This window comes from Crinia signifera, chromosome 9, assembly GCF_055691185.1.
Source record: "Crinia signifera chromosome 9, ASM5569118v1, whole genome shotgun sequence".
Taxonomy (NCBI): domain Eukaryota; kingdom Metazoa; phylum Chordata; class Amphibia; order Anura; family Myobatrachidae; genus Crinia; species Crinia signifera.
Genome location: NC_139225.1, coordinates 37573601 through 37592748, shown reverse-complemented (window position 1 = coordinate 37592748; position 19148 = coordinate 37573601). Strand labels below are relative to the sequence as shown.

Here is a 19148-nt window from a genome sequence, read left to right as displayed (position 1 = left end):
CGATAACTGTGCCTTCTATTAATGCTGATAATTATTTCGATCACTATTGGATTTCCCGTTGCTTACCTTTTTTTAATGTTTCCAGCTGTGTGGTGGATGAAATGGATTTCTCCAACATGGATCTGGACGATGCTCTTCGGAAGTTCCAGGCCCACATCCGTGTTCAGGGGGAGGCCCAGAAAGTGGAAAGGCTCATTGAAGCTTTCAGGTGAATCTTCCATCACACATTGTGTACTGTATACTGTCGCTGCAGTCCCTTCCCCCACATTTACACTTCTGCAATCTCTTTGGTCCCCAGTCAGCGTTACTGCGTGTGTAATCCGGCACTGGTTCGTCAGTTCCGTAATCCGGACACCATATTTATCCTGGCATTCGCCATCATCCTGCTCAACACGGACATGTACAGCCCAAGTGTGAAAGCCGAGCGCAAAATGAAATTAGATGACTTCATCAAAAATCTGCGTGGTAAGAGCGGGACATTTATTAAGGCTCTACAGACACAGGAGGAGACATCATCCTGCAAACTTTTTATTTTTTTTATTTTTGGTAGCCCCCATTCATATGTTTTGTGCATGTTTCGTCCCCTCCGTCCCGTGTCCCCCCCCCCCCCCCCCCCCGTCCCCCCCCCCCCAAATAAAAGTAATTTCTTGTGCTTGCTAGGGGTTGATAATGGAGAGGACATTCCCCGAGACTTACTAGTTGGCATATATCAGAGGATCCAGGGACGAGAGTTGAGAACAAATGATGACCATGTATCTCAGGTGCAAGCCGTGGAGAGGATGATCGTTGGAAAGAAACCGGTGAGAAGACAGCCCTGCTTGAAAAAGTTTTTTAAATCTGATTTTCTTTTTGTTTTACTTTTTGGATTTTTCCTTTTCTCACCCCTGTATCTGCTCATTTCCTCCCCATGACAGGTGCTCTCTCTTCCACACCGCCGACTTGTCTGCTGCTGTCAGCTCTACGAGGTTCCAGATCCAAACCGTCCACAGAGGATGGGTCTGCACCAAAGGGAGGTCTTCCTCTTCAATGATCTTTTGGTGGTGAGTTGACGATTTATCTGGCTAGTCAATAGCGGGTAATAAGTACTGGAAACAGAATCCAACGTGTATATCTTTCATCATATGTAGGTTACAAAGATTTTCCAGAAGAAGAAGATTTTAGTGACTTACAGCTTCCGGCAGTCCTTCCCACTGGTGGACATGCAGATGCAGCTCTTCCAGAACTCCTGTGAGTAGTGACACCTTTTGCCTGGGGGCGAGGGGGGTATTTGACCCAATGTGACCCAATTGTAGTGCTATAGAGCATATAGAGACTTTCAGGGGGGGTAGGGACGGAGCTTTGCTCTGAGTCCCGTCCCCAGTACAGGAAATACCACGAATAGCAGGTGTACTTGAAAGGGGGCAGGAGGCTTGCCTATCCTTTCAGGGGGCTGGGAGGAGGGCCCGATTTTCTGGAGCCTCCCGGCCATTCCGGAAGAGTAGGCAAGTACGCTATAGAGTACAATTATAACTTACCCGATATCAGCTACCGTAGGTCACATTGACGCCATATTGAAAGTTAAATATTTTCTCTCCTCCCTCCCCCCCCCCCAAACTGCATGTGAGCATTAAACAGCCAAAAGTCCATTTGATAATGTGTTTGTCCATCAGTATACACCTTAATCAGTTACTCTTGTGCACAGATTACCAGCATGGCATCAAGTTGCTCTCTGCTGCCCCTGGTGGTGATAGGAAGGTACTGATCATCTTCAACGCTCCAAGCCTTCAAGACCGATTGAGGTTCACCAGTGATTTGCGAGAGTCTATTGCAGAGGTGCAGGAAATGGAGAAGTACAGAGTAGAGTGTAAGTCTCCGATTTGATATGGTCATCTATACAGTACATAAGATTACCTATGCATATGTGCAATGTTTTGTTTTTTTAGCTACACATTGCTCAGTCATCTGGGTTTACGTTTGAAGTACACTGATGTCTATTATCTGGATAAGGAAGTAATTTTATGTAGTTCTAAAACTGCTTCCCTGCTTTCTTTAGCCGAACTGGAGAAGCAGAAAGGTGTCATGCGGCCAAACACTTCCCCGGGTCCAGGGATGAAGGAAGCGGTGAATGGCACTCTAGGCCGGCCCAGTCTGGATGACACGTATGCCCTTGGTGAAGGGCTGAAGAGGAGTGCGCTGAGCAGCTCCCTAAGAGATCTTTCTGATGTTGGTAAGTATTGTTCCCTGTCCCCCATGATCCTCCATTCCATCATTCATGAAACATGTCCGCGTCCTGCCCAGAAACATCTTACAAACTTGATAGCATGGAGCCACTCTCTCTATAGGTCAGCTGTGTTTTTAACTAATACCAAGGAAGCCTCAATAGTTCAACATTTATTGGCTAAAGTTCCAAATTTGCCTAAAGGCTCCCATACACCTGCGTGCGGTTTGCCTGATGAGACCAGAACCGCCAATTGCAACCAAGAATTGTTTGTTAAAAGTCTCTGAATTGCCCAAGGGGGAGAATAGATCCTGTGCATCAGGATGCTGTCTGGCTGTAATGTCGGCAGTCCGGATCCTGGCTTCCGCATCTTGAGCGCGGGAATCCCGAGTGTCGACATATTAACTACATCCCGAATAATGTACCATTGCAAGATTCAACACGACAAGGTGCGTACACACGGCTGCAATTATGCATTAAATCGCTGGCAAAATGGTCGCTCAGTGACCATATTGCCAGTAATTTAATGTGCAGCCAGCGATAAATGGCTGGGAGCGCGCTCCCGCGGCCAGCGCTTCATGGTCGCTGGTCGCAGGAGCTTGCTCCTCAGATTCTGCACAAAATTGCAGGTCGCTGGTGCACAAAGCACTGTGCACCAGCGACAAGCGACACTAGCCTCCTGCGCCGGCCGGGTACCCGGCCGGGTACCCGCCCACCCGCCTTGTCACTCACCGCCCACCCGGCTTGTCACTCACCGCCCACCCGACGGAGACACGGAGCCAGCCCCTGCTTCTTGCTCCGGTCTTCCAGCGCGCCGCACACAGCAGCAGCTCCCCCACATCAGCACACTACTACACAGCCGCACTATCCAGTAAGTGCATAGGCTGTAGTAGAGGGCATTGGTGTCGGGCAGCATGATTATGTTCATGCTGCCCATCGATGGTGATTTGCACCATCGGTGGGCAGCATGAGCATTACCATGCTGCCCCACACCAATAGTATCTGAGCAGATTTAAAATGAAGGGGGCATTGGTGTCGGGCAGCATGATTATGTTCATGCTGCCCATCGATGGTGATTTGCACCATCGGTGGGCAGCATGAGCATTACCATGCTGCCCCACACCAATAGTATCTAAGCAGATTTAAAATGAAGGGGGCATTGGTGTTGGGCAGCATGATTATGTTCATGCTGCCCATCGATGGTGATTTGCACCATCGGTGGGCAGCATGAGCATTACCATGCTTCCCCACACCAATAGTATCTGAGCAGATTTAAAATGAAGGGGGCATTGGTGTCGGGCAGCATGATTATGTTCATGCTGCCCATCGATGGTGATTTGCACCATCGGTGGGCAGCATGAGCATTACCATGCTGCCCCACACCAATAGTATCTGAGCAGATTAAAAATGAATAAATAAATAAATGAATAAAATTAATAAATTAATTTTTTTTGGGGGGGGGGAGGGGTTGGGGCAGTGGGGACCGGTGGCAGGGGCCGCACGGCCGTCTTGTGCCCCCACACCCCTGGTGGGAGCGGGGCACTAGCGGCTGCTGCCGCTAGATTATCCTGCCCCTACAAAGATGACCCCTGCTACATCTGTAGGTACTTGTGGATTATCACGGCTCCCATCGCATGCCATCGCATGCCAAATGTAGTGGCATGAGATGGCATGCGATGGGATGCGATTTTAGCCGATTTTTTGTGATCTTTTGAAAAACCGCATGCGATCGCATCGCATACAAACAAATCGCATGCGATGCGATTGCACCCAATTTTGCACTGAAATGCATCCAAATGTCATTTTTCATAGTGTACCACCCTCACTATCAACGTCAACACGAAGCGTGGCGAGCGGACGCGGACACCTGTGAAGCCCGCGAGGGGATGCGGATACCTGTGAAGGTATCCGCGTCCCCTCGCGGGGCTCGCCATGCTTCGGGCTCGCTGCGCTCGCCACACTTCGGGTTGATAGTGGGGGTGGTACACTATGAAAAATGACATTTGGGGGCATTTCACATGTTTCCTACACATTTCAATGCATTTGGATGTATTTCAGTGCAAAATCGGGTGCAATCGCATCGCATGCGATGCGATTTTTTTAGCATACGATGGCCATCGTGGGAGCCGTGATACTCCACAAGTACACCATATACAGACTTCCCACAACCCATGTCAATCATAAATGAATTTAAATAGAGGGTAAAAAAAATCTAGTCAAAATTGCTTTTCATGGAAAATTGCTGGTCCCTCTGAAAAACTGGACACTGAGCAATATATTGCTGAGAAATATATTGCGGAGATATATTGCAAGTACACCGAGCAATATATTGCTCAGCAATATATTGCAAGCAATATATTGCTAGCAATATATCTCCCCTGTGTGTACACAGCATTAGAATGCAAAGCGTAATCTAATATCTTCTGTCGGGGTGCAGTTTATCCTTCTTTAACAATATTTATAGATAGGAATTTCTTAAGGCCGCCATCCACTAATGCAACTTCTTTGAGGTTAGACGTTGCAGCAACCCCTTTGAGCCGCCCCGGGAAGGTCGCATGCGACTCCATTCCCCACTTCAACAGCAATGACAATCTCCGATATGATGCCCACAGGACCGCGGGTCGGAATTGGAGGTTGAAAATTCGCCCCACTGCCTCGGATTTGGTTGAAAAGGCCCCAAATCGCACTAGTGGATGCAGGCCTTAAGAGTTAAGCAAATACTTAATGAGATTTGGGAGATTCCAACTGTGCATCATTCACATTGTTTAACAATTTTGTTCATTGCACACTTAGAAAAGAGAACCTCTGACCCGTATTCTCTTGTTAGTTACAAGCTATTTAAACTGCGTAGTAAAAAAATTATTTTCCGCCCTCCCCTTGAGGAAGCACGTTCAGTATGCATATTGCATAACCAAGCAGCTCTCTGTCTCTCCCTCGCCAGCCTGATACTGCAATACTCCATGCTGGTGTGGTGCTCCTTGCAGAGATGTGGCGTTGGCTGATTAGCATGCTGGTCAGGCTATGTAGCCCGTTTGATCTGCATTCTGCTAATTTGGCCTGGGATGGTGGGATCTTAGATTCTACAAAACCTAATTACTGCCCGGTTGTATACTCAATTAGTGGACCTGACCAATCGGTTACAGTGTAGGTAAAAGGATGAAAGGCATAGTATTGGTGGATCACTTGAACAAGTTTGTTATGCAGTACTGGGTGGCAGCCTGGGGTCTTTTAATTACGATAGGTTATGACTATATGGGATCTTCCCCAGAACCTGTAGACCCAAGTCCACATCATCCAAGAAAACAGAATGATCTCAATTTAAGCCTAATGGTAATAACTGAGTTATCCAGTTATAGCCCTGTTTAGGGGGCCAAGAAATGTCTAGTTTCCGGGCGACAACACATCCAGAATAATCCCCCCAACCCACATGTTATTCCGGATCTAAGGTTTGTTTATCAGGGACATTACCACTGCTAAGTGGATATTCCGTCTAAGACTGGGTACACTCTGTCCAATATATTGTTCCATCAATTACTTATATCATGGACCCATCAGCAGGTGCGTGCCAGCAATATATTCTGTGCACTATATAGTTCATAGATATATTATGTTGGCCTTGCAGCATGGCCGATATATTGCTGCAATGGCCGCCGGTGACATCACAGCTCGGCGGGCATATGTAAATGCTAGGCCAGTTGTGACATCAGGCACTACACATGCGGCCGACGATTGGTGAGTGTGTATGCAATTACCAAGCGTCATGTAGGTCAGTGGAAATAAATACTGGTGTCAGATAATTTGACCTTCACAATATCCTCACTGACATAATGTCGACCATTCTTTTGTGCGTTGATTCTGTACCAAACTCTAAACCGAGTATGGGTCCTAGGGTCGACACATGAAAAAGGTTGACATGGTCAAAAGGTAGACACAAGCAATAGGTCAACATGAAAAAGGTCAACATGAGTTCATTTTTTTGTGTGTGACTATGTTGACATAAGTTGATATGAACACCGTATAAGTGTACCGCGTCCCCTTGCACAGCTCTCTTCGCACGCCATGCTTCGGGCACACTATTATATTCTCCCTCTACTGTATGTCCACATGTCCCATTTCTGGGGAAAAAAACATGAAAAACTCATGTCAACCTTTTTTCATGTCGACCTATTGCTTGTGTTGACCTTTTGCCTGTCGAACAATAGTGGTCGGCCTATTGACTGTAAATCTCTAAACCGTAGCTTAGCTCTAAAATTGTTTTGACAGTCACAATGTTAACATTTTGTCAGTGGGATATTGTGAATGTCAGCATTCTCGTGTCAACGTTAACAATGTCAACATGCTGAACCGTATACGGAATACTAATCATCTATAGCAATTATCTGAAGATATATCTTTAGATGAATTGGGAAGTGTGTTCTCCATACATGCTGCCCAATCAGTTGTGACAAGCGTCTGCCCAGTTGGGCTATCAATCACCGCTGTCTTGTTCAATGGGTGTATGGGTGATTGGCGGATCGCTTGTACGCACAGTGATTTTGGCTGTGTTGCAAAGCCTATGCTATATGTCTGTGAACAACATCGGTAACAGACATATCGCTGGTACACAATGGCCGATCGCCAGCGAACGGCGACATATCGATCAATGTGTACCCAGTATAACAATGCAAGTTTTAGTGATGTCCAGGCTTAACCACAGATGGTTAAATAAAAAAAAACTGAAGTACTCATTAAGCCAACTGTGCTCAAGCACGGATATCGGTAAAAGTGTACCTTGAGGACCGAAGTTGGGAATGCCTGCAATAGACTGTAAATGATAAGGTGTACTTCCCCTATTCCATGTTGTCTGCAGCACCCAGTGCCAACGATGGTAATGCATTCGCAATCAGACTGTGTAATACAATCCAGCTGGTTAAGTACATTATACGCCAACTTTATTAAGAGCCATAGCCTGCATGATAGGTTTGTACCCTAGTGCGGAGTTTTACGAAAAAACCTCCTTCACTCATGGTGCTACCATTATATTGTCCAGCTGCCAGAGTCCTTTAAATACACATTGAGTGACATTTAATAGGATGCGAATTTTAGTCACTTTCCAGAATCGCACCCTATCGCACTTTTCACAATTGCATTTTTTTCTCGGAATACGCATATTTAATGGTTTGCAAAACCTGGGTAAAAAGGTGCGATAAAGTGCGATTGTGTGCGATTGTTAGTCATGAAAATGTGCGATTTTTGTCATGAAAATTTGGGAATTTGAGGAAATGTGGAATTTTTTTTTTTTTTTTAAATGGCGTGAGGTCCCCCCCTCCTGAGCATAACCAGCCCTGGGCTCATTGAGCTGGAGCTGGTTCCAAAAATACGGGGGACAAAAAGCGTTGGGGTCCACCGTATTTCTGAAACCAGCCCCGGACTCTTGGACCGGTCCTGGTTCCAAAAATACGGGGGACAAAAAAAATCTGGGGTTCCCCCATATTTTTGGAACCAGGACCGGTCCAAGAGTCCGAGTCTGGTTTCAGAAATACGGGGGACCCCAACGCTTTTTGTTCCCCGTATTTTTGGAACCAGGTCCGGATCAATGTTTATAAATGTTTAAGACCGGACCATGCACAGATCTCAATGATGGTTCTGGCAAATTCGCCATTAAATATGCGATTTGTATACTTTATAATGGGAAAACATCTGGATGCGAGATCCGGTGTTACTAAAAATCACACCTTCAGAATGTGCGAATTTGCGGCAAAATTCGCATTTTTGTCACTTTTTGCATCTCATTAAATATGCGATTTTGGAAAACCGTGCGATTTCGGCCATTTATGCTGAAAAATCGCCCCCAAAAAAAACAGTTTTCACATCTCATTAAATGTCACCCATTAAATCTAAATATATTTCTCTTCAGTTTTACTTTTATTTTAAAGGGAGTTTCCACAAGTTTTATTAGTATAGTTTACAGCACATCCCCACCCTTCCCTTCCCCTAGTGGGGATCCCCTACATTACGTTCTCCTTCCCCACAGACCGCTTTAGCAGAAGACAATATCACCCACTGGAGATGCTGTGTGTGTGGCTATGAATAGGCGGGTATTTGGCCATTGACCTAATTTGGGTTGATCACTGAAGGCCTTAAGTCACACCTAAAATAAATCAACACGGGGGTGTCGACACAAGCTTAAGGTCGACATGATTTGTTCACTTTTTTTAAACCATGTGCCGACAGGCGTTATTTCATTATCCCATTGTCGACCTAATGCTTGTTGTCCTTCCGACACTGTGGACCTTTCCCATGTCGACCTACTTCAAGTGTCAACCTAAGGCCTGTCGACCTTCAGTAGTCGACCCAATAACTGTAAACCGAATGGGCACATTGCCTCTCATTATCAGAGAACCTCAGCTATCCAGTCTGATAGTGTTCAGTACACTCCCACATCCATGCCAGGTGTATACTACCCATCCTCTGCATTCCTCTTCTGTGCATGGCAACAGTTGCCGGGAGCTCCAGCAGAGTACCCTACCAACAAGACAGTGATACATGAAAGCGAGCACCGACTCTGGTATATATAGATGGTTTGGTTACATATATCCATTAGGTAGAGGAGGATTTTTGGCTTCACATGCTTCCCTCTTTCTCTGGATCAGTGCATTGCGAAGACTAGAAGCAGTTAAATGTCGCAGGCAGGGGAGCGGGATGTAACGTATGAATGGATTTCTGCTGCTGGCGCTGGGAGTGTTGGGACACAAACATTGTGCAGACCAAGCAGTATTGAGACTCGCGTGTCCTTTTGCAGCCGTAACAGCATTAATCTTGTTGAAAGCGCTAAATAATGGCCCTGGTTGTACATGGCTGACAGTGCTGATACTGTGATTTTAGATTTGATAAATAATCCTCAGTCACCCTGGTATAGTGTGCCGGCCTGGTATCTCCCATTAGCAATTTTCAGATTGCTGCAAGTTTATGCAGAACATGGTAGAGATTTGCTGCCACCTAGTGTTGATGAGGCTTTATAACAGGCCATAGATTAACCAGAGGCTGCGTGGGCAGGCATGTAACTTGCAGCACAGCAGCAGCAATCACTCGACAGCTTGCCACCTCTATGGGTGTAAATTGGGACTGCGTATCTAAACTGCTCACACACAAAATGCCCTTTTATTCTCGACATGATCTTACTGTTCTCTGCATTTGTCTGTTTCCACCCGGTGTGTTCCCGCTTACATATAAATGCATCTGCCCTCACATCTCACAGTTAGTCCCTCGTTCTTCCTTTGGCCTTTCCATCTCCTCCACCCTTTCATCCATCGTCTTCCTCTCTTTCTACCTCCTGCCCCTTAATGCTTGCTTGTTACTAACTTGGTGCATAGGTAAGAGAGGGAGGCGTAACAGCGCGGGATCTCTGGACAGCACCATTGAAGTAAGTGTTGAGATGCAGCTGCATGTGACTGTGTGTGTGTGTTTGCTAGCATTACCTCCCACCCAGCTAGTACCCTGTGTCGTGGGGCTAAAGGGATAGCGGCTTACTGTTCTTCCCTCCTCTTGATGTCATTGTGGGGGGGGGGGGGGTTGCAGTGCATGTAATAATCAGGGGAGGCTCCAGAGGAGGGGTTGCCGCAAAGTTCAAATAGGGGAGTCCTTGCAACTCCCGTGCCAAACTGGCTCACTGGCAGTTGGTGTGTTGCCTCTCTTTGTATTTTGGACTGTGCTGCAGCCCATCCTCTGAAGCTGCCACTGGTGATAATGTTGGAGTCTCTCTTATATCTTTGTGTTTTTCTCACAGGGGTCTATCATTAGCAGCCCCCGGCCTCACCAGCGGCTTCCTGCTCCACCACCGCCGCCCCCGGAGGAATACAAGACTCCCAGACCAGCATCCAATTCTTCCTCTTTCCTGGGCTCTCTGTTTGGAAGCAAGAGAGGAAAGGGCCCCTTCCAGAACTTGCCGCCAGCCTCATTGCCAGCCCACCCTATCACACCACCAGGGATTGATGGACCATCCAAAATCCAGGCTCTGCATGCCCAGTACTGCCACAGTCAGGGAATTCTTGCTCAGCCTCCACCTCCATATCACTCCCAGCCTCCACCATCTTCTGCACCACCTCAGCAGCAGCACCAACCACCCCCGCCACCTTCTCATCGCTATCATGTGCCGCCATCGCCAGCTCAGTTTACACTGCAGCGCCCAGGCCAGCAGAAGAGACCACCCGTAGGAGCACCTCCCCTGACCCCCAGCTCTCCACACCCACAGTATACCCTGCACGGCAGGCACCCTTCCAACCAGCCGCAGTCCCCCTTACCCATGTATGGCTCTGTGCCGCAGCATGCCATGACGCACACCTACCCCCAGCACATGCACCAGTCCCAACACTCCATGCAGAAGCAGCCACCCAAGCACTTCGTGTTCAGCCATCACCCTTCTCAGATGCCTCCTCAGCAACAGCGCCCCCAGCAGGCCCCGTACAATCCGCAGCACCCCATGCAGCACAACCAGTCTCCATGCTCCCCCTTATCGCCCATCCCACCACATCCATCTTATCCACCTCTTCCCCCACCATCTCCACACACTCCTCATACTCCCCTCACGCCACACTCCCCTCTCCCTCCAACATCCCCCCTGCCGCAGCATGCCTCCCACCATCCCATGGGGACAAACAGCTCCCAGGGCAACCCGAAACAGAAACCGGTTAACAGGATCAGTACGGTAGTGTGAGAAGACGCCGGCAGACCCTCAGGTGACATGGGGCAGGAGCACGTACAGAAGGTGCAGGATCTGAAGCGAGGGAACAGCATGCACGTGGGGAACTGGCTGAAGGATCCCCGCTGTCCCTTCCCCATCAGAAGTCCTCAGCACCAAGACTAAGCCACAGCTGACCATATACTCTCTCGCTGGAACTTTCTGCCATTTAAAGCAGTGACACACAAAGCCGTCAGTACTGATATATGCATCGTCCTTCCATCTCCTCTGCACGAAAGCTAGTCCTACTAGGTTGGGAGGTGGGTCTTGCTCTAACCCCAGGCTCACCCAGGGCCTGAGAGGAGATGAATATCCAAGATCCATGTGTGTAGTCTTGGTAGGAAGTGATGGTGTAGGGATTGTTGTGCTAACGTGTGAATCGGTTACTTGTATGTGACAAGAGAGAGTCTGCTTGTGCATCGGAGAGAGAATAGGACTTATGGGTCACACCCAACTCTGCTGCTACTGCTATAAGGGCCTGTGAATGTGATGAGAGACGGGCTGCTGGCTGTGGTTACAGAAGGAGCAAGCATGGGCTCTGGAGCAATGCTACCACTTCCCAGTTACTGCGACTTTGAGGCCTGCTCTGTTCCCCCAATCCCGTGCTATTCATGCATTGTGTCAAGAATAGCCCTCTCTTTTATATTCTCTCTCCTATAAACACTCCCCTGTATATTTGTAGTCCAGGGTATAAACCACTAAATCAGGCATGTCCAAACTATGGCCCTCCAGCTGTTGTGAAACTACACATCCCAGCATGCCTTGCCATTGTTTAGCATTGCCAAATAGCAAAACTGTGGCAAGGCATGATGGGACTTGTAGTTTAACACCAGCTGGAGGGCCATAGTTTGGACATGCCTGCACTAAACAATGCAAGGATGGGTCCCCCTTTAGTAACATTAAGAAAAAATGTATATAGGAATAAGAAAATACATTTTGGGGTGTCTTCTGTGCACGACCATTACCGCACAATCATTAAGCAGTCACTGCTTTTTTTTTTAAATCTAAACTATATAAAGAAATCTATATAATCCTTTGTACGAGGTAGTATGTCTGCTTCAGATGTTCTTTCATGTGAAGATTTTTCCGGATGAACGGAAGGGTATCGCAAGAACTGCATTGAATTACCTCAGCAGCACACACCTTAACCACATTCACCCAAAATAAGCCTCGTAGTGTACACAGGCAGAAGAGGCAGCCATTTTGTAAGCTAAACTGTAAGCTCGCTGTGAATCGGTAACCTCGCTGAGGCAGGAGGCACTTCGTACCTCATGATCCATTAATGGAACTAGTTCCTTGTGAACTAATAAGCAAAACCATTGGTTCAGACCACAAAATGGCTGCCTCTTCCATGTATACAGTTCAGAGTCCACTGTAAATCTTCCATTCATAGCCACACCCTAATCAAGGTATAGGCATCTGACGCATTCCTCGGATCCATACTATATGCAATGGCATCTGTAGCTCTACATGCAGTTGCGTGTATAGCTCGGCGCTGAAAGGCAAGGAATATACGGCTTAGATCCCTGCAGGTACCAGTTCCGATAATCTGCAAACGCTGTGGTCTTCCTACTAGATCACTCAATGATATTAAACCTGTAACAGGGATCACTATCTCTCTGTCCACCAAAAGCAATGTAACACCAATGTACATTGAACTAAATGTGATATAGGTTTTAGTGGGAACCAGTACTAATCTGTTATTTATATCTCTTTCCTATGCCACATGTGAGTTCTATTAAATGATAAATATACAGGCACAACATGATCTGCTGCAGGGGGATGTGCCTACAAGGGTGGGCAGAAAGCGTTGGGGACTATATGAAACCTTTACAATAAAGAACTGAGGTAGTAGCTTTATACCATGGAGATTATATCAAATAGTGATTACATTTAAAAAATATTCTCTTGTATTGTACACTACTTGTAGGCAAGTTAGTGCAATAGATAAGGCCAATTCGCAGCTGCACACAACCTCCGCTCTGCCCATATACAGTAGATTTACTATTAATGTCATGTAAAATAGGATTTGTATGTATAGGAATGAATTTTTTAAACCTGTCGTTTGGGCGTGACAGAATTGTTCTCGTATCAACACCCATCTGTGTTCCAAATATCCAAATTTCCCCTGATATAATGAATGTGAAATTGCAGCTAGTTGGGTGGTGCAATGTATGAATTCTTATGGAGAATGTATTTTCCTGTAATATATCTATATATATAAATATATTTTATTTTACCCACATACAATGTAAGGCATACCACACATTTCTTCCTTCTGGCTTTGTCCTATAGGGTATAGCTAGCCAGATATAGGGCCGCATTCAGGTTTACTCGGTCGCAGAGGCACTTGCAGGTGAGGGAAGGGGGCGGGCAGCTGGCTGGTGCAGGGGGGGCGGGCAGCTGGCTGGTGCAGGGGGGACACCCAGCGGGTTTTTTTAAACGTTGAGTGTTCCTCTGCGAACGGAGGTGTGTCGATGCCTGCTCGGGCGGGCGGGTGATGTCACTTGGCGTCAGCACCCGCCCCGAATTCAGCCATCTCCGGCCTAGATAAAAGTTAGTCTAGACTGACTGTTATCTGCAAACGGGGAAAAAAATCATTAGAAGGTCGGCGACCCTCGAACGATTTTTCGCCTGTGCGGCAGCATGCGAGGGAATATGTAAGCGTACGGAGTTTACCTATTTGCTAGGCTGCAAACAGGTCTGAATCGTGCCCATAGGGTTGATTCAGCTGCTTTGTTAGCAAAGCAAAAAAGCACGCATATGGCCAACACCATGCTGAAATGCAGGTGGGCCAGACGCAACCAACTGAAATCCAAAGTGCAGTGTAAAAAGAAAGCGAACATCTGTAGGATACTTGTAAAAGAAGAGCATATTTACCCTACACATAAACTATAGAAATGTATTTGCTCGCCTTTCATGGTTTGTTCCAGACACAAAATAAATTGCTGTCAGGCCCATAGGTCTAAAATCAAAGTTCATCTCTAATACTAAATTCTTCCTCAAAGTTCTAAGCCTGTGAGTGCATTCAAAGAACCTGCATTTGCCTGCAGATGTTACAAACGGCAATTTTTCTTTTGCTGATTTGTATTCTTCATTATTTACCATTCTATGCTTCAAAAAGTCCCGTGTACAGAAGATTTATCTTATATAATGCACTTTAATGTAATGACCTTGTTGTCATCTGCAATTATCCCCATATTCTTTCCTTAGAAGGTCATTCCAATGTACCGTGGCCTGTGTGTGGCTTGTGTAGACCATATAAATACTGTTTTTACTCATCTTGGCGATCTGTAGTATATACATTTAATATTCCTTTGACTACAGTCAGACAAATCTGTGCATATAGGGGTGATTCAGGTTAGCTCGCTGTGAGCCGAATTCGGTCTGAGGACCGATGTTGCAGCTCTGTGCATGCATATGGGCGTATGGGGCAGGATTTGTACTGCTAAATCTAAACTAGCGTCAAAATGAATTCAGAGGCCATTTCTAGAACGAGCGTTTAAACTAGTGGTGTCAAACTCATGGCCCTCCAGCTGTTGTGGAACTACACTTCCCAGCATGCCCTGACACAGTTTTAGCAATCCATTTTATAAAAACTGTTGCAGGGCATGCTGGGACGTGTAGTTCCACGACAGCTGGAGGGCCATGAGTTCGACACCACTGGAACATTCTTAAGATTACTTCCCAGATAGTAATACTGCTTTAAATGAGTCAACTGGCAGTATTATTAGTTGTTAACATAGCCTCTTCTATTGAGGACCATGTTAATAGGCTTAACATGTTGGACTATAACCAAAACTATAACAGACCTAAAAATTAAATAGAAGCGGAACCGGTTTAAGGGGATTTACCACAAAACGTTTGTGTAATATTCTTTAAACATGGTGTTCTTATTAAGTCCAGTAATGAACCGAATAAAAGGTGGCACATATATATGGCTAAGTATTCCTCACCTCTATGAGGTGAAATACGTTCAGTAGCCACTAGAGGCAATTCGACGGACAAAACTAAAGCCATTTTTGCAGGGACACTGTTTCAAACTTGGTAGATATGGAGAGAGGGAAGCTGTGAAGACAGAGATTGGAGGTAGGAGCAGATTGGGGGTGGGGTGGAAAGATTGTGGGCTAAAATGTCACAGCTCAAAGTGAAAGTAAAAACTGTCACAGCTCAAAGTGAAAGTACATTGCAAAAGCTGGCAATTTGAATGGCTTTTAACTAGTTGCTAGTAAAGAGCAATCCCTTACCCTACACACTAAAATGGCCTTTACACAAGAATTGTCTAACGGAAAAAACGTGAACATTTAATATGTATCCGCAAATGTAACTGCGCACAATCTGATTGGATGAGAGCCTCCTTATTGCCGAGCAGACGTTGCCACGGTGGGGTTTTTTTTAATCTAAGACATGGCAGACACTGCTACCCTCGCCACACTAGGTCACTACCTACATAGTACATTACCGCTAGTCATCAATTACATATAAACGTTTGATGAAATGTTGTAGTAATTCTCAGGGTGTCCTGTGGGAGGTGCTGTTTTGTTCAGTATAGACCTTCTGCAGCGATTCTAACTATAAAAATTATATACTCACTATAAATGACTCATTTTAATTTAGACGCCTCAAATTGGAATTACCACTCTGTCCAGTCTCAGAAAGCTCATTAAGACCCAATAGAGTTTGTTATTCTCACAAATGATGTGACATTGGAGTGTTTTTGACGCCTTTGGTCTGTGACACTGTCCAGCAGAGATAGGTGAGGCAGATTCATTCACTATCGTTTAAAAAAAAAAAAAAAGTATTTATTTTTATTCCCACACGGCCAAAAAGTGCCATTTTTTTTTTATTTTTCTCTTTAACTGGGTTCAGTCCCCTTGTGTATGCACATGGCATGCTTGTGGTGTGCTGCTTGCAGGCACAGCACTGCTGTACAGTTCTGGATGTGTGTATAGACTATATATGATAAATATTTCCTATGGAATGGTAATCCAGCCTGTGCCGCGTGGGGGGTGGGAGAGGGCTTTATGGGGAAGTATTGCGCCATTTCTCTGTGGGACAGGTATCTTGTCCTTATTTTCATTTGATTCTATTATTTTTAGGTCTGTTTTTACGCCCAGTTATGGACTGATTTATTTTTGTGTGGGGGTGTGCTTGGGGGCGGGATCCAGGGGTAAATGAAAATCCTATGAAATATATATTAAATCCAGATGTATATATTGTGTATATTTAATGCCACAGAAATGGAAAAAAAAGTCTGTTACTGGTGTGTATTCTATTGTGTCCTTTCTCTTTTTTTTATTCACCTGGTGTCTCGTTTCTGCATACAGTACATCCTATATAATAAAAGGCTTAAGCTGCTCCTCTCCGCTATGGGGGTGTTTTGTGCGCCGGAGGCCACTAGATGGCGTCCGATGGAGCATGTCAAGTGTTGCCCTGTTTGGGTGTGCACAGCCAACTGCGCTGACATAGCTGTTAGGATGTTCTGCTGGTAATGAGTTTATCCTAAAAAAAAATTTTTATGGTTGGTTATCCATTGATGGTGTATACCATGGATGGGGAACCTTTGGCCCTCCAGCTGTTGTTGAACTACACATCCCAGCATGCCCTGCATAAGCTTTAGCATGGCCAAAAAGCAAAACTGCTGCAGGGCATGCTGGGATGTGTAGTTCAGCAACAGCTGGAGGGCCGAAGGTTTCCCATCCCCGGTGTATACAATCTGTAAGAAACCCTGCACAAGTGAACAAACTTGGGGGGTGATTCAGTAAGGTTCAATAAGCAGCATTCGTTCGATGCTTAGTGAGCCCAGAGATGCTGAATCCTCTCAGTACCCTGCGAGTGGAGAGAAATCATTAGATGGTTGCCGACCGTCTAATGTTTTCTCTCCCCTTTGGAAATAAAAGCCAGCCTGAACTGACTTATTTCCTTCAGCATCCTGTCAAGTCTGCTGCCCACCCCCAGCAGGCATTGGCCCACCCATGCTCCCAGGGAATGCCCAGCACTTTCATGGGGACACCCATCAAACGTTGGGCGTTCCCCTCATACCCCCCCCCCATACACACACGCACACACACACACACCCTTCCCTACCCGTGACTGTGGCAGTCACGGAAGGCGTTCGTACAGAGGCCCTGGCATTGCCACATAATCGGTCCCCAGAGTAAATACGCTGGGGAACGATTGATCTTGAATCAGGCCCTTAGTTTGAACTTGCAGCTGACCCCGATCCAGTTATTATCTTGAAGTGCAGGTAAATCTACTATTGTTCATCTGTAAGAAACTCATCAATAGTTTCACCCACGATCATCACCTCTGCTTTCCTGATAAGTAAGCTACAAGCCAATTAGGGCTCGGGTTGAAACTTGTGTCGGGGGGTTGAGCAAAGCTACGTGATCCCACGCTTGGTGAAAAAATATACAAACGATGACGGGAAACTATCATCGATGGTAAAAGAAGTCATAGACCATCGATGATTTCAACCCCTCGAAAGTCATCTCTAAGGAAAAAGTGTAGAAAGTACTGGCCAATGAGTTCCTGTCAGTTTTTATTTTTCAAACAGCCTGTCACATGGCAGGAGCTGATTGGGTTGGTATTTGATTTCTCTTCAAGGCACACAGAATATAGACCCCGGAAACCTTTTAAAAATATATAGTTCATTTGTTGCCAATAGCAACGTATATTCTTGAAAAATGCTTGCTAACATAACAGCTCCTTGGAGAAGGTTTGACAAATCTCCCTGGTGGCCAATTAACTGAAGAGTGTAAAGGTGTATGGTCCGATTGAGTACTCGCGTTAATGATGAAATGTGTTGCTTTGGGCAAGCAGGAGGATTTCATTGCATGTCTATCGCTATTTCTCTAACGTCCTAGGGTATACTGGGGTTCAGGTAGACAATGGGGTATAGATGGGTCCAAAGGAGCCGGTGCACTTTAATAAAAATTAACATCCTGTGTGCTGGCTCCTCCCCTCTATGCCCCCTCCCACAGCCCAGTTTAGAAAAAAGTGCCCTACGGGCCGGTAGCACACTCTGGAGCTCCAGAGTTTTTACGTTATTTTTCTATTTTTATTTTTTACTTTTATTTTGCAGCAAGCTGAGCTTACTGCTGTACTGATGGAGGGACACGGCACCAACCTCTTACAGGGTTAATGGTCCGTGTCCTGCTGCCGGGGTTTGGTCCCGGACGGTGATGTTACCGCAGTCATTAAGGACTGACGAGCACACCATCAGCCCGCCGCCCCATCAGAGTGACGGAGAACGGCGGCAATAAGTCTCCCTTTAATAGGGATTCTTGTAGCCGCGGCGGCGTGTATTTTACACAGAGCCGCGCCATGTTGGGGGCGGAGCCTCCCGGAGAGCGCGAAAAAGCAGCAGCAGCCGGCGCCATTACAGCTTGCTGAGGGCACCGCGACGACGCAGCAGAGACCGTACAACAGACTGGTAACACAGTGGGGTTGTGGGGGTCCGTGGGTGCTTGTATAGTGCCACACTTTTGTCCTCTGTAGGACAAAACTGCGATTGTTGTTAGCCCGGGTGCCTACCTAACGCCCAGCTAAGGGCTTGTGTGCTGGCTCTCTCTCTCTGTCCCTTCTCACTGCTTGGGGAAGAGACAGTTGCTCTGTGGGTGCAGATAGTCTTATAAAAGCTTTATATACTTTCCGACAGCATGGCAGGGAAGAAGTCTGTATGTCAGTCATGCCACACAAAATTCACCCCCCTGGTGGAGGGGTCTCTTGTGTGTGAAAGCTGTATGCCACCTGAGCAGGGTACTAGCAGCCAGGAGCCTGCTTGGTTGGATTCCATTAAGGGAATGATGTCTTCTATTTCTTCTGAATTAGCTGTGGCTAGACAGGAGAGACATGATTTACAGAAGTCTGTGGCTGATCTTAGAGCTACACCTGCTGCTCAAAGGCCACCTAAGCTTCTTCCTCAAAAGCGCTCTTTGCCTGCTCTGCTTGGCACAGACACTGAAGATGAGGAATTAGAGGAGGATGAAGTAGATATTCCTGAGGTAGTTGAGGAATCTCACTCTCAAGGGGTGGATGCTCTCATCTTTGCTATTAGAGAGGTCCTAAATCTTCCTGACAAGGAAGAGGAACAGACAGAACTAATGTTTTTCTCTACAAAAGAAAAATCCTCTGTCACTTTTCCTGTCTCTACAGAGCTTAATAGGAAATTTCAACAGTCCTGGGCTCACCCAGAAAAGAGATTTCAGGTGCCTAAAAGGTTCCGATCTATTT

The 19148-nt window shown here is 46.3% G+C and overlaps 1 protein-coding gene across 8 annotated transcripts in view; it reads left to right on the top strand.

Annotated features, from left to right (window-relative positions):
* Positions 1 to 16186, top strand: part of IQSEC2 (IQ motif and Sec7 domain ArfGEF 2) — a 188653-nt gene extending 172467 nt beyond the window's left edge. For 7 of the 8 annotated variants that reach the window (XM_083158839.1, XM_083158841.1, XM_083158840.1 and 4 more), the window contains 9 exons: positions 86 to 208; positions 299 to 465; positions 661 to 800; positions 915 to 1040; positions 1128 to 1227; positions 1682 to 1843; positions 2033 to 2206; positions 9550 to 9599; positions 9963 to 16186. In XM_083158839.1, coding sequence (XP_083014965.1) covers positions 86 to 208; positions 299 to 465; positions 661 to 800; positions 915 to 1040; positions 1128 to 1227; positions 1682 to 1843; positions 2033 to 2206; positions 9550 to 9599; positions 9963 to 10889 — 1969 coding nt within the window. In that variant the 3' untranslated portion in view covers positions 10890 to 16186. The remainder of the gene's footprint in view (positions 1 to 85; positions 209 to 298; positions 466 to 660; positions 801 to 914; positions 1041 to 1127; positions 1228 to 1681; positions 1844 to 2032; positions 2207 to 9549; positions 9600 to 9962) is intronic. The other variant, XM_083158846.1, reaches the window with a different exon arrangement.
* The last annotated feature ends 2962 nt before the right edge of the window (positions 16187 to 19148 follow it).